This window comes from Drosophila serrata, unplaced genomic scaffold, assembly GCF_035046125.1.
Source record: "Drosophila serrata isolate PLE 108 unplaced genomic scaffold, ASM3504612v1 contig_184, whole genome shotgun sequence".
Lineage (NCBI taxonomy): Eukaryota > Metazoa > Arthropoda > Insecta > Diptera > Drosophilidae > Drosophila > Drosophila serrata.
In genome coordinates this window covers 606,748-629,493 of record NW_028257082.1, presented here as the reverse complement: position 1 = coordinate 629,493, position 22,746 = coordinate 606,748, and the positions used below count along the sequence as shown (strand labels likewise).

General features: G+C 37.9%; 3 protein-coding genes and 1 long non-coding RNA gene across 19 annotated transcripts in view; 1 reads left to right on the top strand and 3 right to left on the bottom strand.

Annotated features, from left to right (window-relative positions):
* Window positions 1-4,769, bottom strand: part of CAP (Cbl-associated protein) — a 37,634-nt gene extending 32,865 nt beyond the window's left edge. For 3 of the 10 annotated variants that reach the window (XM_086827716.1, XM_086827717.1, XM_086827736.1), the window contains exon 1: window positions 58-266. The gene's annotated coding sequence lies outside the window, so the exon portion shown is untranslated. Of the gene's footprint in view, window positions 1-57; window positions 267-4,240 lie in introns of those variants that run through there. The other 7 variants (XM_086827756.1, XM_086827757.1, XM_086827718.1 and 4 more) reach the window with 5 other exon arrangements.
* A 3,588-nt stretch (window positions 4,770-8,357) lies between these two features.
* LOC110178295 (uncharacterized) lies at window positions 8,358-13,952 on the bottom strand. Of its 2 annotated transcripts, none has more exons than XM_086827764.1 (4): window positions 13,821-13,952; window positions 9,909-10,071; window positions 9,524-9,830; window positions 8,358-9,467 (listed from the first exon to the last, which is right to left on the bottom strand). In XM_086827764.1, the coding sequence occupies exons 1-4, from the start codon at window positions 13,920-13,922 to the stop codon at window positions 8,642-8,644; spliced, it is 1,398 nt and encodes a 465-aa protein (XP_086683890.1). In that variant the 5' UTR covers window positions 13,923-13,952; the 3' UTR covers window positions 8,358-8,641. The 2 variants fall into 2 exon arrangements, with proteins under 2 accessions (XP_086683890.1, XP_020801042.2); XM_020945383.2 differs by lacking the exon at window positions 13,821-13,952 and adding an exon at window positions 10,151-11,649.
* A 1,145-nt stretch (window positions 13,953-15,097) lies between these two features.
* Window positions 15,098-16,170, top strand: LOC147644330 (uncharacterized). The gene is made up of 2 exons (XR_015270516.1): window positions 15,098-15,278; window positions 15,342-16,170. It is a non-coding gene; the product is annotated as an uncharacterized LOC147644330 (long non-coding RNA).
* A 1,710-nt stretch (window positions 16,171-17,880) lies between these two features.
* Window positions 17,881-22,197, bottom strand: LOC110178257 (uncharacterized). 6 transcript variants are annotated; one of them, XM_020945311.2, is made up of 5 exons: window positions 22,103-22,197; window positions 19,585-20,089; window positions 19,413-19,521; window positions 18,589-19,029; window positions 17,881-18,325 (listed from the first exon to the last, which is right to left on the bottom strand). In XM_020945311.2, exons 1-5 carry the CDS (start codon window positions 22,118-22,120, stop codon window positions 18,112-18,114), a joined length of 1,287 nt encoding a protein of 428 aa, XP_020800970.2. In that variant the 5' UTR covers window positions 22,121-22,197; the 3' UTR covers window positions 17,881-18,111. The 6 variants fall into 6 exon arrangements, with proteins under 6 accessions (XP_020800970.2, XP_020800972.2, XP_020800973.2 ...); XM_020945313.2 differs by having other exon boundaries at window positions 17,881-18,351; window positions 22,103-22,193; XM_020945314.2 differs by having other exon boundaries at window positions 17,881-18,351; window positions 19,455-19,521; window positions 22,103-22,193.
* Window positions 22,198-22,746: the final 549 nt, after the last annotated feature.

Here is a 22,746-nt window from a genome sequence, read left to right as displayed (position 1 = left end):
CTTAACACACACACAGAGGGAGTTGAGAAAGAGCGAAAAAAGAAAAACGAAACATACACAAACACAAACACTTGACGCTACTATTTATATATTCTGGGAAATCAATCGGCGACTCGGAAACCACAACTGTTTGGGGGAAAATATCACTACAATTCCGAAAAGCGGGTCTTGTGTAGTGCAGTGTAATTTCCGATAGCTATAGCCACACCATATAGCTCTCGCTCGATCGGCACACAACGTCAAAGTCGAAGTTCTAATGTCAAACTGAAGCCGAAGCTTTCAAAGCTTCCGCAAACACCTGGAAATACGACAACAAAAAGTACAAAAAAAAAAAACGCTTCGCAGATAAGTTACTGCCAAAGAGTTTAACCCTTTATATCGATGGGGTCCAATTTTATTTATAAATAATAAAATATGGAAATTATTCACTTTGATGCCTTGATTTGTTGTTTAAATTGTTTTTGAATAATGTAAAATATAAAATTTAACAAGGTTTCAAGTTTGAATTGGTTACTATTAAATATTATTTATATCGTTGTTATTTAGTTTAACAATTGATTGGTATTTAAGTACTAAGAAGGTACGTAGGTTAAAAGGTTAAACTGTAAAGCTTATAAAGTAAAATTTTTTATAATTAAATATAGAAGTTATTAGTTTGAAAATATAAAACATGAACTTTCATCCTTCAATCTCAATGTTTCAGTACCCCCGACTTTAACTTTTTCAATTTGAAATTTTTTAAGCACACAAAGGGTTAAGTTAACCTTAACTGATTGCCTTCCGTCTCATTCCATTCCTCAAGCCGTCTCTGTTGCTCACTGAAATCGATTCTAAATCGGTTTGCCGACAGCTGCTGATTTGCTGGGCGCTTGGTATCGCGCATAAGAAATGTTTTGGCACAGGGCCAACCTATTGACAGCTGGAAGCAGCTTTCGATTTCTGGAATAAACACACACACACACTCACACACACACACACAGCTGAGGAGAAGCCCCAAAGGGGGAGGGTAGTACGACTTTCGAAGCAATTAGGAAGGTAATTCTGGTTTCGGTGTTGCCATGAAATCATAAGCGAAATATATAAACTCACTTCAGCTTGATTAGGTGGGAAAGTTGGGGTCGAACTTGTTTTTGCCACAGGTATGCCACTTTCGAGGGAATGCAAATTGGTAACAACACAAATTGTTGTCTTAATTTTTGGGTGCTAAAAAGTTAAGCACTATTTACATTCAGGAGGAATTTAAATGCAACTAAACTGATGAAAGAGGAAAGTTTATCAGTGATTTCTTAGGGGTTTAAATAAATACATCCACAAATTCAAAGTCATGTAAACATATCTTTAGTTTTCCCTTCTTAGACATATTTTCCAACATTTGTATTAACCTTTTCAGCTCTTCCTTCTTCCCAGTTTTCACTGTACCATAATCTCCGATTTCAGTTTGTTTTACCATGATGTTTACTTATCGTACAACATAGAGGCGGACACAAATCAAAGAGCGATAAGAACACCAAATTTTGCACAGCTCTAAAATGTTTATCAATGTTTATTCAAGCATTTCCTCGCTGATTTATTTGCGATCTTGAACCGAATCATAAAAGCACAGTTATATAACCCAGAACGCAGGCAAACATCTAAAGTCATTTTAGCAAAATAACAAATTCACGTTAATTGCATTGTCAAATATTCTGGGGGTTTTTGTTGCTATATTTCTCTTGTTTGTTTCTCAGCTGTTGAATCACAATTCAATACTGAAATTTTGTTTTCTGTTATTATTGCCAAAATGCCAGGCCGTGTGTCAGCTGAGCGGCGGCAAAACAACTTTATAGATAGCCACCGAAACAGGCAGTACGAAATTATCATAATGAAATAATGGCCAAGCGACACAATGGTCAGCGTGTTTTTTGGAAAGATTCGGTTGTGGCCGAACTGCGGGGGCGCTACCAGAAAAGTAAAACCAGCTGCCATGATGCCATTAGCAGCTCCGACTAAGTCGGGTTTATTTCGAGGTAAATAAATATTAGACTACATAAGCCAAAAATGGTTTATACCTGTGGAGAAGAGGCGGCTTTTAGTGGCTTTATGGCTTCTTAGATACAGTCTTTATATTAGATATAATTTTTATATGGTATATATAAATATACCCATATTATTTTAGTCAAAAACTTGTAACTGTGAAGGAGTTATTTCCGACTCTATAAATCCTATATATATATATATTTGTAAGGATATTTATTACCTTAAATAGTAACTGTATTTGTGTTTTTAGTTTAACATATATATACAGTCACCTTTTAAAGCTCAAAAAAACTGAAACCGTGTCCATAATGAAAGACCTTTCTAACCACAAACAATCGATGGCAATCACTCATTTATGCTTCATGCCTAATTAATGTGACAAAAGGCCATTAAAAGTGATACCCCACAAGCAAATTGAGTATCCGCCGTGGTGTCTATCCCCTCCTGTATTACCCACCCCAAGGTAACCAGAAACCGCAATAATGCCAACCCCAAAATCCATAACTCTGAGACGGCTCAAAGGGTCCCCTCCTCACCTTCGATGATTGAGGAGTGGTGCTCCGGAGCCAATGACCGCACTCCATTGAGTCACTGACAACCGATGACTATAATTTCATTAAATTCTATACATCATTATATAGGAGAATTATATAGGGACTTGCCTTAGGACAAAGAACAGCTGGTACTTAAAAATTTAGAGGGCAATGTTAACTGGGTCGCGTTTCTTTTATAATCGATTGAAGTAAACAAAGAGCTTGCCACTTTGAAAAAGTTCTTATTGTGTGTTTTTGTACATATCGATTTGAGATTAAATATATAAATAGCAGGGAAAGTAGTGAAGGAGGAACCTTAAGTGTTTAAGAACAAGTAAATTATAAAGGGTTTTTAATGGTATAGAGTTCTAAAGTATTTGCTATATCTTTAAAACTTGATATGTTATTAAAGACATTTAAAACATTTACTAGACATTATCTGGAGAAGGCATAATCCCTGGAATTAAAAGTTAAGTTCTAAGAGCATTTTATATTATGGTTTTGGTGAGATTATTTACCGTTTTTACGAAACCTTTTTAAAGAAAACATATATAGTTTTAAATAGATAACAAAACTAAAGGAGATATTTTCGATCGATTAACATAAAACTATTTATATAATTAAAAAATGTTCTTCAAGTGATAATTATTATTGGCAATTAATTAAATAAATTCAAATAGAATGATCTCATGGAATATGTAAGAGCATTCACAGCCGCCTTTATGAGTTTTTGAATAATTTTAATATTTCCCTAGCGTCGCAATCAGACTTCTTTCCTCTCTCTCCCTCTTTTAGTGTCTTTTTTATCGCTTTTTGCAATTGACAATAAAACTGTTTGGCAGTAGAAAAAACAAAAACACAAAACTCACACACACTTGCAAAAGACAAATATAAAACACTTTTGAATTTTCGCCCAGCTAAAGCTTATCAAAAAAAAATTGTGTGTGTCGCCGTGGTGGAACGGTAAACAAAAGCAGAATAAATAATAGTACATAGACAAAGTTTTGCTATTTGCCAGCGCTTTCTTTTCGAGCGATAGAAGAACGCCGAATATATAGAAAAGTATAATTAATCATGAACGAGCTTGAAGCGGGAACTGGGAGTGCCGGTGGCCAATTGAATTATGAATTCAAAGCGACGACCCACTGGGTTCAAAATTAATTTCTATAAAATATAATAAAACTAATACAATTAAATAAAACTAAAATTCGGATAGATATATTCCCGGCTTCATTTGCATGCACAACAAACACACACAAAACACACACACAACATCCGGTCATTAGCAACTTAATTGAACTATGACCAACGGAGGAAAAAGGGTTGCACTGTATAATTTAAAACGAATTAAAATCACACAAGTATGCACAGACCGATCTATATATATATATATGTATTGTGAGCTATATATATTTGTACCATTTTCGGTGATATAGTATTATTATCGAACCGAATTTGGTGTGCATTTACCTATCAGCTGAATTTCAAATTGGAAAACGATAATCAAAGGCCGAATTTGATTTAAATACTTAATGAATCCCATGAGGCCGGGCACTTGGCCAGTCTCTGTTTGGTAGTAATTCTGGGCCGACACCCGCTTAGCCCACTGACACATAAAAAGGGCGCCAAACTCAACCTCTGAACAGGGTAATAAAAGGGGGTATGATAGTAAGTAGCTTTGGTTAACTCACTTTGCTGGCCAAAATTGCAATTTTATTGTTATTATTATTACTGCTAATACATTGCACGCGCCCGTGAAAATTAAACCATTCACGGTTTATCTCTTAGCCACTGAACTTGAGCGATCACCGCGCGAATAATACTCGAATACTCGAACTCGCGCAGAACCAACTCTCGCACATACATATAATATATAGATTTTTCGCTCGCGACAACTTGACTTGGCAAAACTTCTGTAGTAACTAAATCGCTCGGGGAATACGGACGGTATCGTATAACACAAACAAACCCACGAATGCCAAAGCCAAAAGCAATAAAAGCAACAACTAAATGCCGAAAGCAAAAGCACACCAGCAGCAGCAGCAGCAGCAGAGCAGCAGAGCAGCAAAAGCAGCAGCAGCAGAGAGCAAGAGTCGCCTGTTGATTAGAGTGACTTGTTGCTGCCGATAGCAGCGCTGCCTTTAAGCTCTGCCTCAGTCTGCTTCAGCTTTAGCGTCGACTTCAGCGTCGAGTGGTGGGTGAGGACTGCGGACTGAGGACGGCTCTCCTCCTCTCTCATTGTAGCCGGCTTAGAGCCGTGACTTGTTGATGTTTTGCCATTGCAATACCCTGCAATCAGTTGGTTCTTGAGGCATGCTCACTGCAGAGTAAGCATAACAAGGGGAAGCATAAACAAAGCAATTCATTCATAAAGTTCACTACTAAAAGTGGGTGGGAGTATTACATGTAACAAATAATGGTTGTTATATTACATTATATAGGTTATCCTTGTTGTTGTTTCATCAGCATTAAATAATCATGATACTAATTTTATAAATTTTGTAACAACCATTATAAAGGTTTTCTTAAAAAAATTTTATATAATTTTTGTACATAAGAAATAATATTTAAGAAAGGAAAAAATCGAAACAAATTAATCCTATCTGTTGCAGAAAATAGTTTAAGAATTTAGGACAAACTTTTATCTATTAATCGACTAAGAATTATAAAAGATAAGGTACTTGCTTATGAGAGTCTACAAATTTCATTCCATTTTGATTCTCTTCTTGCTTCATATATAATAATAATTTTAAAATTATTGATTAAGAAATATGAAACAGAATAACAGAATACACGGTACAAGTCCAAGGTCTATACACCCCCAAAACCCTTCATGTTTGTCGTCGCTTTGCTCCCTCTCGATTTTCGTTCTGCGTTCGGCGAGCACGAACCACAGATCCGATATTTTTCAAATTTGTATGCATAAATTCACACACAAATGCACACCGAGGGTCGGTGGGGGTCACTGTGTGTGTTGTGTTGTGCGAGTGGTAGGGGGTAGGGTAGGGTAGGGGGTGTTCTGGCTAAATGGGTAGGGGACTGTGCAGGGAAAAAAGGGGGCCGAAGTCGAGGCTTGGCCAGCAAAACAGAACAAAAGAATCCAATCATTGTCAGTGCATTGTGCCGCAGCATGTGCGCATCTGGTTTAGGGCAGAAGCTGGATCCGGAGCTGCAGCTGGAATCGAAACTGGGACTCCAATGGGACTCACACACACACTCGCACACATGGTCATTGGGTTAGAAGCAGGAGCAAGGGGCAGGGGGCAGGGGGCAGGGGTGAGTCGACATGGACAGACATATGTCTGGAGTGGAGACAGTCGATGAATGACGATGACGACATTGCGGGTGGCACAGTGCACATGGCCAGAGGGGCGATCGAGTAGTTTGCAACAGCAGGGAATTATTAAGACTAATTGGGGCAATTTAAATTGATTATATCAAAGGGGGAGGTTATCTATATAAATGATATTTAACTATACAAGTCTTTTATTAATAAAATCACATGTCTACCTAAGATAATTATACCCTTGCAGGGTATTATATTTTCAGTTAGAAGCTTATAACGCTGTGAAGAAGTCATTTCCGAGCTATTTCCTGCCAAAATCTATTTTTTTTCGAAATTAAAAAAAAAATATAAGGGGTTTCATTGTTAAAATTGTCAAAAATAGGGTAAAATTTATTTGTTTTTTTTTTTTTAATTTTAAATTTAGTATGTGGATTATAACCCTAATAAAAACTAACATAGGACGATGCTAGATGCTTTCCGAATTACAATTAAGGTTTTTTTGGTTGAGCTATTAGTTTTTAAAACTTTGATTTGCCAAAAAATTGTTCACATAAAATTTTTTTATAAATATCGAATATTTGAAGCTTACTTATGGTCGATTTCCGATTCAAAATAAAATTTTCATTGCTAATCTAGCTTTTTATCTGGTACTACTTAAATTTACACATTTTAAAACTATTCTTCCTTAAGGCATACATGGCGTATACTTAATAAGTATATAAAGGGTTCTCAAGTTAAGTATACGCCATGTGTGCAGGGTATTACAATTTCAATCAGAATTTTGAAACGCAGTGAAGGATTAATTTCCGACCCTATAAATTATAAATATTCTTGATCAGCAGCAACAGCCGAGTCAATCTATCTAATTAATTAATTTAATTTAATGTATTATAATGTGTTAATTTTATTAATAGCCAATAAAAAATTACCTATATTTAAAAATATTTTTAAGTACTTTTTTAATATATTTAAAATTATCCTTCGCTAATTAACAACTCCTAAAGCGAAACTCGCATTTATGGTGATTTCCTTTATTGTTTTTCGTGTTTGTTTGCCGGCTTAGGCAGTGACCACTCGTTGCGCACCCTCACACCCCACTGCTAAGCCTGTGCTCCTCCCTCCAGCCCCTCCAAAATCCCACTTCCACTCCCCCTTCCCTTCTGCCTGTCACACTTCATCGTAAACATACGAATATAATGCCAGCGAGCAGCGTCATTGTCATCGGCGTAGCGTCAAGCTCGAACAGCCAGACAGAGGCGTTGTCACAGGGGGAGGTTGGTTAAAAAACGGTGAAAGAGAGGAAACCGAAAGGTAGGGAGCAACCCTCGGAAAGGGGTTCCGTTTGAAATGCTACGGCGTTCAGTGCCATAGTTATTATATTTGCAATACTATTTGCGAGGGAGTGAGCCGGCTCAGTTCTTCGTTAAATAAACAGTTTATGTGTTTTTTTCTCTGTCGTTTATGCCGAGGCATGATTCACAAACAATTTCAAGTTGATTGCGGTTTTTTTTTTACTTTGGTTAATGTAATTAGTGAGGGAATGCATACGATGGCCAAGTAATGTAATATAGACTTTTCTTAATGAGATGTCACAGGAGAAGTTTAAATGTAGGAATTAATTGTAAACAAACTCGCAAATCAAATTTAAATGTATCTACAAAACATCAAAACTTACTTCAAGAAATTTTGGATATTTTATTGAGTCTCCAGTGACTAATAAAATGACTTTTAAGAACTCTCAGGGGTAGCCTAATTAACAATAGGCAAGTTAAGCCGTTGTTTTTAGTTCATTAAATTGTTTAATGAGCTGGGGAATTAATCATATTACAATTGAAAAATGTTGTTTAAGGATTTGATTCTATAAACATAATATATCAAAGCTCAGTTTGATATGGGATTAATATATCCAGAGACTTATATGGAATGATAAAACTCTTTTCCTAATTAACTCATTCTTCAAATGGGATTAGTTCCCTATAATAAATCAAGGCTCATTTTCAGATATAAAACCTAATCTCTGGGGAATTTTCAATATTTATTGAACTGATTTCAAATACTTGACTTTATTTTTATTATTTTGTAAAATTAGGGGAGTATAAATGCGTCTATCTGTTAACCCACATTAACTGTTATTTGATTAACCACTTAAATATGTTAGTAAAGTCAAGCAAAATGATATTAAAATACACCTTCTCTTCAACAAAGGTCCTGCTCCTCCATAAAGCTCACCTGTTGTTCCATTTTCGAGCACCTCACTGGTTTCATAAGGCGTTCCACACTTCCGGCAAGTCTCCGCCACCGCACTGAAAGTGAAAAGTGGGTTAGTTTACACCTCTGGGAATCGCAATCCACTAGGACTTCCGCTCACCTGCTCAAGGCCAAAATCAAGGGACCCTGCTCCCGCTGTGACTGAAGCACTCGAAGCAGCTGGGCATCGGTCAGCGGGACATCCTTCAGTCGCAGGGATGACTATGGGGGGCAGAGGGGAGACGAGACGGGACCGAAATTGAAAACACTTTGGGTTACATCACAAATCACTTAAAGCACGATTTATTACGGCATAACACTTAGAGAGAACAGCTTGGGGACTTAGCCTAATTTGTCGTACACTCTTGGCCACTCTGGGAGCCGGAACTGGAGCTGGAGCCGGAATCGGGTTGGGAATCGTGGACTCCCTGCCCTTGCGGAGCGAGCAGAACTTCAGCATGTCGACGGGCGGAGGCCACGCTCAGAACTGAGCCGCGAGATCTCTGGTCTTTGTAGTTTTTTAGGGGGCGTCTCTCGGAGATCGAAGCACCGATAAGGGCTACGTCATCTCGCAGATGCCCCTTCGGTCCATGAAAACCTCCAGGCACGTGGTGTCAACGCGATCGAAGAGCAACGATCCAAATCTCCGAGCGGTATAGTCCACAATGAGCACCATCTTGCAGTTGATGCACTTGTCACGATAATGGAACAGCAATCCCACCGTCGGATGCACTATGTGATCGGTGTAGCCCGGAGCGGAGCGATACACCTGATGATTGCCCATCTCCACAATGCCCCGGGCATTGACCACCACCTTGCTCCGTATATGGGCGGGCAGGACCTCCAAAGTCCTCTTCACCTTCGACTGGGTGTAGAGCAGCCGATTGAGAACATGGGCGGGTGCATTGAAGGTGTCATTACTATCCTTTCGGTGGAAGAAGACATTGCGGAAGACAAAGCCCGCGGTTCGGCCCTCATCGCACTGACGCAGATAGTCCGCCAGGGTGTTGTGCTTCAGCGGCATCATCACCTCATCCAGATCCACCACTGCGGCATACCTAAAGTTATCCACGACATTGGCACGATAGACGCAATCATTGAATTGCGCCACGATTCCGGCATAATGGAGATCCTCCAGATGCGAACGCACATTCCACTCAAAGACATCGGCCAACCCGATGCGCTGATAGTGCTCCAGGACACGACGCACATCCTCGGTGGCCTCCACATAGTAAAAATAGAAATGACTGGCACCCTGAAGGCGATACATCTCCACAAACTCCACCAGACGAAGGACATTGGAGTAGTTCTCTTGCAGCGGACCCACGCACACGGATATTGTGGGACGGGAGCGTCCAAAGAGATTGGTCATGTTGCGGGGATAACTAAGGATCAAAGGATTAGGAAATCAATAATAAGATGAAATAAGGTCAGCACCCACCTGATTTGCACAAAAGTAGGACTCAGGTGACTCAGCCTGTTGGAGCCATAGGTCAAGGCAACCGCTTGTGGCAGCCGCATCGGACTCCTACGGGAGGCATGCAGGGGACACATGATGCTCCAGGCAGCAAAGGTATTATTGTGCACATCATGCATGGCTCCCGCCTCCTCGGCCACAATCTCCTGGCTGGTAAAGTCCGCAAAACGAACGATGCAGCTCACCCGGGAGTCGCGCAGGCGCTCTGGGAGAATGGCAAACAGACGCAGGGATCCGATGGTCATTTGCTCCTCATCCAAGCGGACGTTGCCTGGAAAACAGTAATGGATTAAATATATAATTAGTTATTTGTATTATTCTTTTCTATAAGTTCTTCGCTTTCGCTCACCTATGATCTCTGTTCTCACATCAAAGTAGGCCGAGTAAATCTCATGCCTGAGCGAGGTATTTCCTATCCTTCGCCAGCTATTGCTGTAGTCCCAATGAGGATTTGGCTTCTCAAAGATCATCTGATGCTGCGTCTTGGCCAGATCCTCACGAAGTCTCTCATTCTGGAAATAGAGTATCCAAAAGGATGAGTCACAGGATCTGGAAATACCTACATAAGATGTCTCTCTCTCCTAAACTCACTAGGCTCGAGCGCATGGAGATGTAGACCAGGATGAGCATGGCGCTGGCCACCAGGGCGGATAACGCAAAGTACACATACTGGAAGCGATTCTCCTGAGCCGCCAGCATTTCGATTTGGCTCCGCTCCTCAGGAATCGCCGACAGCAACTAAAACTGTTTATTTATTTCCTAGCCGTTATCGTTTTCGCTGCGCGGTGTGTTCGTTGTGAGTGTGTTGTGTGTGTGTGGGCGTCGACGGCGATGTTAACCGCAAAACTGGACTGCGACGATGGCTACAACAATGTCTTGGGTCTCGGACTCGGGTCTTGGCCGTCGAGGTTTCCAGTGCTCGTTGGAGCTCCTGTTGCTTATTTGCTTAGCGTTCTTGATGGCCGGCCATCGATTAGCGATAGCGCTCTTGTGGTTGTTGCTTTTGGTGGCTCTGCTTTCCCTTCAGTGTCATCACCGCCGTGCTGCCACCCCCTCCGCTCTCCACATTCTAGTGCCCCCAAACCGACCTAGCCGCAAGTTCACTTGGCGCCCCCGCACACAAAACGCAAATAATTATGGTCTCATATATGGCACTCTCACCCCTTCTCGCTGATAATGTAAACAAATTAAAGAGATGTTGGTCTCACAAGAAAAATAAAAAGGAGGTTTTTACAGTCTATAAATTATAGAAATATATGTGATACCTAGGTTAAAGCTATATATTATTAAAATCTTTGTTGGAAATAAGGTAAATGTGTTGTTTTTATTTTGTGAAAAAGTACTTTAAGTATTTTTAAAATGACATAAAAAATCTATTGTTAGTTACTAATGGCAAGATAATAGACTGAATTTATTTATTAGTATTTAAACAGCTCAGCAAAAGTAATAGATGAATAAAGATAATAAGAAAAGCTACATGAAACAGACTTTCCTCTGTTTAAAACCAAATATTTTTTAAATAAATAAAAACTCTAATAAAAACTACATAAACCAGAGTTTCTCATGTTTCAAAATTAACTAAAAATACTTATATTTCTAAACCATATAAAATTCTTTAAAAAATTCGAAGAAATCGAGAAAAGTTATTAAAGGGTTTATAAAAAATCCAATGCGTCAAATATATATTTTTTTTCTAGGAATTTATATTTCAAAAACCTGTCATATATAGAATATTTTTAAAAAACTTATGGAATGCAAAACCTCCTCTAAATGTATTATTTATATATATATTTTATTAAATTATTATTGCCTATATGTTGATAAATTACTATTATAAGAAAATAAATATTCTTCCAGACAGACAAACACTTTGTATTATAAATATATATTTTTAACTCAAACACCTGCCCAATTAATCTCACAAAAACTCTTGACTTCTTTAAGAAACACTACAAATTCTATGCATTTTTTTCACGTGTAAATTAAAGACTGTGTAAGGAGGAGAGAGACCCGGCGCTTTCCCGCTCCACTCCCGCGTTATCCAGGACGCGTATGCAACAAGTTAATCAACGCACGCCTCGCATCAAACTGGCGCCTCTGTCCATGGACGCTGTCATCAGATGGCGGCCGCCCCGGGCAGCGCAGTAACGGCGCCGCAGCAGCGCAGCAGCAGCGTGTCGAGGAGGGGCCTTGTAAGCGAGTCAACTCCACGCCCCCACCGAGTGGGTGGTGGGTTGTGGATGGGTGCTGGGGGGAGGGGACTTAATAAATTGTACGCTTGTCTCTCGATTGGAGTGTCCATGTCCACGTCTGTCGCCACCGTCGCCACCGTCGCCACCGTCGCTGGGCGTGAGTCAGCGTCGTCGCCTTTGGCAGCTATTTTTAAGTAAATACGGCCGGCCAACATCCTCCTCCACTTTTATTATTGAAAATGAAAATATATCAATTATACATAGAGCCACACGCACACAGCCAGCCGTTCATTTCTTTTATTCGGACACATGTTTACGTATAATTGCCGCATTTAATACATTTGTCTCTCGTCTTTTTGGTCGGACAATCGAAAGTGGCCAAAAGGCAACGGCCACTTGATGCTTGAGTTCAAATAATTATTTGGGAACAGTGGGACACCATTAACTATAAAGTTTATTTATAAGAAAATGGGAATTAAAATCATGAATTTCAAATGAAAAACTCCTAGATTTCTGCTACGAAGTAAGCAGTAAATAGGCATTTGTACATTTAACTATGATCAGTAATTAACTATGACCATTAAGTAACTATGAGCAGTTATTAACTCAGTAAGTATCAATGAACAGTAAGTAACTATGACCAGTAAGTAACTATGATAAGTAATTAACTCTGATTAGTAAGTATCAATGATCAGTAAGTAACTCTGATTAGTAAGAATCAACATTAAGTAGCTATGACCATTAAGTATCTATGAACTTTAGTAAACAATGACTTGCAACTTTTTTAACACAACACTCTTCTGAAGCTGGGCCGGCAGCAGTCACTTCGTTCCGGGGATGTTATAACTAGTTGGGAATCATAAGTACAGATGTGCGAGATTTGTTTTGGAACATTGAGCAAGCTATATGAATGAAACTATGGAGAAATTCTTCTATATAATTTTACTGCTGTATAAGTCGAAGAATGGCGAATCGGTGGACACTATATATACATATATATAGCGGTCAAAGAACCGATCGGACGATTTATAAAACTATGATCAATATATATCAATAAACATTAAGTAACTATGGCCAGTAAGTAGCAGTGACTGTAAGTAACTATGATCAGTAATTAACTCTGGTGAGTAAGTATCAATGAACAATAAGTAACTTTGACCAGGAAGTATCTATGAACAGTAAGTATCAATGAGCAGTGAGTACCTATGAACACTAATAAACAATGACTTGCAACTTTTGAAACACAACACTCTTCTGAATCTTGGCCGGCAGCAGTCACTTCGTTCCGGGGATGTTATAACTAGTTGGGAATCATAAGTACGGATGTGCAAGCTTTGTTTTGGAACAATAAGCAAGCTATATGAATGAAACTATGGAGAAATTCTGCTATATAATTTTACTACTCTATAAGTCGGAGCATGGCGAATCGGTGGGCTATATATACATATATATATCTGCCATTGGAACGATTGGAAAATTTTAAGAAAAAAAATGATATCTTTTCCAGTTTTCAACAGATATTCATTTAATTTGGTATATATCCATTAAAAATATTAATATAGAATTTTATGTTAACTTTAATAAGTAAACTTTTACTTAATTAATGGTAGAACTTAACCTATCCTAATTTTAAAAAAAATTTTGTTGGAAAAATCGTAGCGTCCCACAAGAGTTTAACAATTACAATTCCGGTTTTTTCACAATTTCTTCAAAGCCACTCCACTTTTTTAATTAAAATTGCACATTATTCTCTGACACGCCATGAGAATTGCAAGCTAGAATGCATTTCCCTAATGAAACCTTAGGGATTGACTCACGTAAAATCGATTCTTGAATATATAAGAATATATAAAACGATTTCTAAAAACTTATCCCACTGTTCACAATTTTGCCTTCACAGCATTTTCGTTTTGAAAACAAACGAATTTGTCAAGATATTCCTTTCATTTTGCGCCACTCAAAGTGGAATATTAATTATACAAGCCATTAAATACTTTAAAGAGGTCCGGATGTTTTCTTGACAGAGCATATTTGTTGCTAATAGAACGCGGCCAATTTGTCACACTCACTTGAAGGAATCTGTGGACGATGAGCAGGAAAAGGTAGGCGAAGAGGACCAGGAATGCCACATGCGTCACCCTGGGCCGCAGGCAGTGGGAAAATTTTCGCATTTTCCAAGAAAACCGAGCCGAGCTGCACAACTTTCGTAGTAAAACTAAACTGGAGTACAGTGCGCATGCCTGCTGATGAACGACGCGGCTTCTTATCAGCTAGTTTCATTGATAAGATGCGCTATCGCACCTTTTGATACGCACCTCAGGTAGCTCTCACTGAGTTTTTGGAGAGTTTGAGCCGCAAAAAATAGGTAACAAAAACAAATAGCACTCTCTTAGACAAATAATTCAGATAACAAGGTGAAATTGCTCAATATAGCAAGACTAACTGAAAGTTGATTGTAGCCAACAAATTGGTTATCAAATGTGGCAGGTATTTAAGATACTTAAAATATAATACTACCGTTCAGATAACAACAAAATAAGTACTTTTGGAATTAAATAGTTATGACATATAGAAGCTCTTTTAAATTATTGCAATCGTTAAAAGCAAACTTCGTCTTTGCAGCTGCACCTCTATACCTCATCCTTGGCCCGCATTCTGCCAGTAGCCAAATTATGTACAATTGATGATGCCACAAGAGTCCTAAATGAAATTAAATGCCACCAGCATAAAATCATACTACCAGTAGCTGGCAAACTGATCCAGGAGCTGGCTAAAAGCCACCCTAAAACTGGGCACCCCGCCCCTATACATATATAAGTGCTTTGTTGTCATTTCTTTGAGAAGGAACACCTTTCGGGGGAGATTTTCGCACAAGGACACAGAGGGAAAAATCCCCCTGAGGAGCGTGAGAAAGAAATCTTGACTAATTACTATGCAAGCAACTGGTAGATATAACCACCTTTATCACTTCAGTTCCCACACGGCAAGATCACGCACATTCAGGGGGTGACTTAACCCCAGAACCCTCCACCGGAATCCACGAGATTCCAAGCCAAAGAACTAAAGCGATCTCAGGGACATACATACCAGCATAAAAATTGAAATAAACATTTCCAATTCAATTCATTTCTTGAGCTGAACCCTCGTTTTTATTGTATTGTTATGGGTCAAAGGCACGCACCCGGTTCTTGGCATTTCCAGAACCCAGTTTTTCCCCTCTCTGTCTCTCTCTCTCTCTCTCTCGCTCTGTCCAGGCACGCCTGCGTCATGCGAAAGTATTTTCAAAACTCTAAATGGTGGTTGATTTTCCCGGTTAGATTTCATATAAAAGAGGGGTCCGATCGGCATTGCAGCACAGTTCACATCCAAGTTTTATCGAGTGACGACAGATCGAGAAAGAGCTCAAAAATCGCTAAGCCGCCGCCAATTTGTGCGGCGGCCTCAGCCTTTAATTAAAGTTTGTTAATTAAAATCAATTTTGAGAAAGAACCTTCAAGCCACATGGATTTTTAAATTGAACAAAAACTGTAAGTAATAAATAGTGGAAAATGCTGAACAAGAGCTAACGAAGTCTTGTTGTCCTTTTACAGGAAAACAGAAAGGAAGCAAGCTCAACTATATTTCCTAAAGAGAAAATAAGACAAATATAAACTCGCTCCATTTCAAATTCAACAAGTTATTACATTTAAAAATCGATCAGTTCATCACACAAATAATTATCAAGGAATCCTGCACAAGAATCCTTTACAAAAATTAGAACTGTATTTTAAAGGTTTCATAATTTATGTATAAACCAATACAGAACTCGACAAATCATTAGTAGAAAACCCGCATTACTTTCAACAAAACCAGAATCTTCTGTACTAGACCCATCAGAATAATAAAGGTTTAATGAATCATAAATAAACCATTACCACGAAATAAAGCAATGATGCACTGAATAATCCTAAATAAGAAAAGGATTCATTTATTAACACAAGCACCTGAAAACTTACAAAATGTTTGTAAAAATCACCAGCAAGAGGAATTTGAAGAACACAAAGAGAAACCCTCAAACTGAAGTTATTAAAAATATTTCCACAATTTTACAGAAATATTTCACCAAGTAAAAAAGAAAACAATTTAAATTTTAAAATAATTCAAATCCTATCCACGACGTTGCACCGATCTACAAACCAACAAAAGAATGAATCTTCCAGAAAAAATATAATAAGTTCTTAAAATGGAAATCAATCCAATTTTACTTACAAATTTATTTGTGCCTTTTTTAGTTTCTATTTTAATTTCTTTATGCTGTTGATGTTTTTCTGTTAAACCGTTTTTTAAAAGCTATAAATTTGTTGGTCTAACAATATCCTTGACGAAGGTTTCCATTCTAAAATTGTAACTTCTAAATTAAAAAGAAGAAATATCAGGAAAGTTTTTTCAATGTATATTGCCAATAGCAAGGCGTGTTTTTGTTACAAAATGATTGTTTTTAAGAAGATTACTCCCGAGCAATTATTTTCGTTACTTAATATCTATTTCATTTTTCAAAGCTCTTTATTTTCTTTAATTTATAGGTTTCATTTGTTTACTTTTACTTTACAAATTTTTATTTATGTCAATATTTACAATATGCTTTCCAGTTTATATTTCAAGTTTTTAATTTCATTCTATAATTTTTTTCGGTTGTGTTTTCTTTTTTTTTAAATATTGTGACTTTATGATTTCGGAATTATTTTGTGAATTCGTTCGATCGTTTATGATTTGGTAAGTCTTATTATTCATTTTCATTTATTATAATGATATCTTTTCTTAATTATATTATAATTTTATTAAGTCTTGTATTTTATTTTTTTTTAGTATACAAAACTTATTTTCATGTTATTTGTATTGGATTATTTAATTATCTTCTTTTATTTTATATTTTTATTACATATTCTTATATGTTTTTTGTATTGATTTATTTTATCAAATATTATTTAAAACAATTTTTTTATGTCTTTTATTTTACTTTTTTATTAGTTTAATATTTTGTTTATTTATCATCATATTTATTTATTTATTATTATTTTTTTTGTATTATAAATTATTCTTGCCTTTTATTATTATTTTTATTATTATTTTTTATTTTTAATTTATCTTATATATTCAAACCATTTTTGTATAACTTTTGTAAGCGTTTTATTTTGTCTGGTTTATTCATATATTTGAAGATTAATTTTTTATTCATTTTGGTATTGTTTCGCCAAACCCTTCTACCTACCCTTCTTTTTACATATTTATTGAATTTAATTCATTATTTTTTTTATATTTACATAGTTGTATTTCTTTTCTTTCTTTTAATTTATAATTTTATACACTTTTTATTAATGTTGTTTCCGTATTGGTTTGAATTATATTTATCATTTATTATATATTTATTTATTACAGTGACATTGTTTTTAGTACTTATAGCTATTTACTTCTCATATTTTAAGTTTATATTACTATTTGTTTATTTACTATTTATTCCAGTTATTTATTTATTTTGTCGTGCAAATTATTTTACTTTACGATTTTTTTTAAAATGTTTGAATAATTCTAATTTAATATTTTGTTTGAAAGATTTTTGTTTGTTATATTAAACTTTGTTTGATTTATATTATTTGTTATATTCAACTTTGTTTGATTTATATTATTTATTTATTTATTTATTTTTGTTTTTTTTTTATTTATATATTTTTTTATATTTATCTTTTGGTATTTGTTTGTTTATCATTATCAATTATTAAATATAATGTTTCTGTTATTATTTATTTATTTAATTTTTATACTCTTCGGTTTTGAATTCTTTGACAAATTTTATTTACTTAAATATTTTCGGTGCCTTTTAATGTTTAATTAAAAGTTTACTTTATTTCATTTACAATTTTATCTATTAAGTTTATTTTCTTTTATTTGTTTACCAATGCTCAGGGTCTTACCAAGAAGAAAGTTTATTATAAATAATTATACAAATGAATTAAGTACTATAAAAATGTATGAGTTTATACTTAAGCATTTCAAACTTGAACAATAAAAAAAACTATATAGTACTTCCAACTGAACCCTCTCATTTGTTTTTATTCTCTTTATTAATATTTTAATGAAATGAAAACTAATTAATTGAGGATCTTTGAAGTTGGTTTATTTGAGCAAAGCTGTGCCACACATAAATAGTTTCTTTGGAGACTTAGCTTACGAATTACACATAAATACGGAAGGTAGGTTACACTAAGCCCTGCCACGCCCACATGGGGACGGCAGTTATCCCAGCCGCTGGAACTTCTAACGTTCCAGTTCCGGAACCGGAACCAACTTGGGTGCGAGTTCCATTTCCGTTTCCGGGACAAGGAATCACTGCTCCGCCGCCTTTCCGGTGCTTCCCTCGGCGGCTGTCTGTGCAGCTGGGACCGGCATGCTCTGACCACCAGAACCAACACCACTAATTCCACTACCACCATTGCCAGCTGGATTCGCCGTGTTCCCGGGTCCATCCGATGCGGCGTCCGAGTCCCGTTCGAGCAGATAGCTAACGCCTAGAGGACGTGGTCGGCCACCATAGGAAGAGCTACGAGGGGCGACAAGAGAGCAAGCCTATCTTAATGCCAAGACCGATTCTGAACTCGATTTCGTGTGGGATTATTAAGAGTGAATAAACTCTATATAGAAAAATATTCCTTTCACTTTAGAATAGCATTTTAATAGTACTTGAAAGGGATATAGTTTGGTTATGTTTTTCATTAATTTTCTCTATCAAAAATGCCTTTCTAAAATTCTAGGAAAATTCTATCTGTTGTTGCTGTTGCAGGGGCAGCACCCACTGCAACTTACCTCTGTGCATCCCGCTCCCTGTCCCTGTCCCGTTCCCGCTCCCGACTACCGCCGCTGCCAGAGCCACCGTTGCTACCGCTCCCAGAGCCACTGCTGCTGCTGCTGCTGCCACTCGAGCTGCTGCCTCCGCCGTTGTTTTTATCCTGATCCCCCAGATATGTCCAGCTGCCGGGACCACCATCGGAACCCATGACACTGGTGTGGCCACCAACACGGGAGCTATCGCTGCCAATGGCCGAGGACGTGACCTTGGAACCGCCTCCAGAATAGGGACAATTACTGCCCAAGAGGCGGTTGCCACAGGGCGAGTTTAGGGAGGGAGAAGGTCGGCTGTAGGAGTAACCACCGCCATAGCCACGATTCCGGCCAGTATCGCTATCATCCTCGGCATCACCGGCAAAGTAATAACCCCGTCCCGAGTTATCGAAGCCCGATTGGCCTCTGAGTTGGCGGCAGAAAGCGGAAACGGAAGCGGCGGTTCAACGGGACGGATACGGAATGTTGAAATACCGGAAGTGAGTGAGTGCATTTGCAGTTGTTATTCGGGTGCAATTTGGATTTGTTTTGTCGGCCATGTATTGATCGCAGTGTCCACAGTTGTTGTTGTTGTTGTTGTTGTTGTTGTTGTTGTGCGGTGTATTGTTCATGTTCATGTTGTTGTTCATGATGTTGGTGTAGTTGTAGTTGTAGTTTTTTGGTGTTGTTGTATGAAAGTAGAGAGTAAAAAAGACAGAAACAACTCAGAGATAGAAAGCCAAAGATATGGAGAGACAGCTGACAACATATAGTTATAAATATATACACAGAAGCAAGTGCAACGATACCTGTAGGTCTCATCCCAAGGGCGGTAGTTGCGAAAATCATACCTGGAGTAATAACGATCATAGGGATCATAGCGATCATAGTTGCTTCTCGAGCGATCATAGTAGCGGTCTAACAATAAAAGAAATCAAAGTAAATTTATATTTATATTTTGCATATATTATTTATCATTACCTCTTGAGGAACCCTCGTTATATCGATCACCGTAGTATCTATCCCTCTCCCTGTTGTCATATCCATAACCACGATCACGATCATAGGCTCCCGAGGCACCATAGGATCCTCGCCTGTAATCATCATAGCCACGTCCCTCATACCGATCGTAGGTCCTTGGAGAATAACGATCATCGTAGTAATTACGATACCGATCGTAATACCGATCGTAGTCACGATCACCACCTCGGCTGCTGCTGCGATCATCATATCCTGAATAGTACCAGGCACTGCTACGCATGTCATCTCCCGTGCGACTAGAGTATCCTCCGTAATAACGATCACGATCACGATCCTCATAGCATCTCACACACCGTGACTGACGGCTCTTTCCCCGCAACACAGAGTCCAGGACTCCCACTCCGGCCGTGGCCAGCTGTTGATCCTTGGGGTTTGCACTCGAGGACCTGGCCTCCGGTCCTGTCACCGCTGCCCGTACACAAACGAGCAGGGCCAAGCAGGGTAGCTGGAAAGGGGGAAAACAATCGGAAAAGTTATGAAAGATAGTCCAAGAATAATTAGGTATTCTCTAGAATACAAGACGCCACTTTAAAATACTTTCAAAAAGCCTTAAGTGCTTTATAATTATAGCACCTAAGATCAATAATAAAATGCATAGATCTAAACCCATTATACAGCTTTCATTACAAATACTTTGCTTCGATCTATGTCACCGATAGAATACCATAGAATATTTATGTCGCCGCACTCAATTAAACGATTTATGATGGCGATACCCAACTCTCTATCCAGAGAACAGAGAAGCGATCGAGAGTGCGATCATCATTAGTTGATTGGCTTTAATTGCAGCTGAAGTGAATGAGTGGGCCTATTGCTAAGCCGGGAAATCAGCCAGCCAATACATATCTCATGGTTCAGCTACCAACTGGGCCAAAACAGAGCTCCATGGCAGGCAGCCTCCGATCGTAATTGGGGAGGGCACAAAGGCCTCAGCCACTCAGCCAGCCCCTTTTCCACAGATGAACATCGCACTAAAATGGACGACAAACACAACTGTGGCCAGTTGGCGTGAAATATGATCGGCTAAACCCCCAGTGATTATGCAATGGGTTTTTGGCCAGGCCAGAAGAATGTACCGCACCCGATGGTGCTAGTAGTTGTAGTAGCATTGACATCATTTCGAAGCCCCACTCAGGGCTGCATGAATCAGATTTTGGACTACGAATTGGAATCATAACTCAACTGGCATATATGGCTTATATATGGCATATATGGCCAGAATGGCCAGCCCGAGCAGAGTTAATCATGGAAAATATTTTGCTAGCCGGCCGCCACGCTTTGTTAGCCAAGCATCAGGAACAACTTCCGGCCAAATCGGTGGTGTTGGGTCTATAGCTTCTGGCTGTGGCTTGTCACTGACTTCATTAGAATAATTATATTTCGAGCGAGTACCGTCGATTCGTCGTATGGGATTATAAATTGTTTCACTAACCGAGGGTCGTTGCCGTCGAAAAATGAATGAATGGACTTTTGGTGAGTTCTTTAAATTGGAAATTTGGTAGTACAAATTTGCATAACATGATCGTAATATTTCGGGGGGTTGCATAATCCAGAATACAAAATGTTGCACAACACTTTTGGGGGTCACATTTCGTGGAAAGTTGGAAAGACAAAGGTGGAATGGGATTTTATATCCATTCATAATCTTTTATAATGTTTCAAAGGCTTTGTTTAAAAGGATACAATAAGTGTCATATGCAGATTTATGTTCTTTGTTTGTAAGATTTTATTTTAATGTTTTAAGGGGTTCTTATTGTTACTTAATGCGGAAAATAAAGTAACCTAATAATATGGAAATCTCAATATCTCAGGATTTTTGTTAAAAAGTGTATTATTTTCGGTTCGCAGTTATTATAAGTTCTTTATAACTCACAAAAGTCGTGCATATTTTATTTAACTCATTAACATATTATCATTATTTTATTATTTAGTATTTATATGGATAATACTAAAATAAAAGCTTAACTTTTCTTGTAGAAAACATTATTCTTTAACACAAACCATGAAAATAAAAGTGCTGAACAAATGATATGGCTGTATGTGAAGTTTTTCCATTAGTTTTAGAAAATAAAAAAATTTATTTTAATTTATTGTAGTTAAAAGTCTTATGGCATTTATTAAAGTTCTAAAAGGACTCTTTTTCTTTTTACATATATATTTAATAAGTATTCGTTTTAAAGAGTTATGTTAAAGTAATAAATAAAACTAATAAGTTGTAATAAGCAACGAATTAATAGTGTTTTAAATGTTATCCAAACTAATTTTATACAGAATTTTTCCTCTTTTAAAACCCTATTTCCTACTATTATTTATTTTGTTTTTAAGTAAGTAAACGTTTCGCATATTATTAAAACTAATCTGGCTTCCCCAAATCGTTTTAAAAATATCCATTTATTAAGTCAATATCTTCTGATAATTATCTAAAGAAGCAATGCTTTTCCTGAGTCGAAAAACTCACCAACATGACAGCTCTCATGATGTCCCCGTTCCACTGGCTTCCACCGAATCGATTGATCAAATTTAACACCTGGCACACCTGGCGTTGTGCCTCTCTTCAAGTTCTAACCGCGGGGAATATATCCTTTTGAGCACTTTATCACAACGATTTGGAGGAGTCGAAGCTTCTCGGACTGGCGTCAGACCGCGAATGATCGGCTGGGAACAGAGGGCGCCGTATTTATTTGAACTCCAACCCGAGCCGGGTTTTCTGCCCCCGCCGAGAGCACTGAACCGCGATCCACCAGCACCACCGGATCGTCGTGGCTATTATGGTGGAGGTGGTGCTGCTGTGCTTCGCTGGCATTCGTGGCTAAGGTGTTGGCACTCGGTTTTCAGTTTATTTTATTATTATTTTTTGTTTTTTGTTTTTTTGGGGAACGGGACGTCGACGATTTGTCACCTGGCCTGCTCCGACCAACACCTTGGGGCGGGCTTCGCTCTCGTTTCACGGTCAGTTTGGCTTTCGGAGAATGACAGACAGGCAGACAGGAGGAGGATGTGGCCAGCGAACGCCTTGATTGTTTCGTCGAGACGCGGGGGCTAATTATTCCATCTATGGATGGCGTAATGCCCCAAAGAACACTCCTGTGAAATTATCGCAGA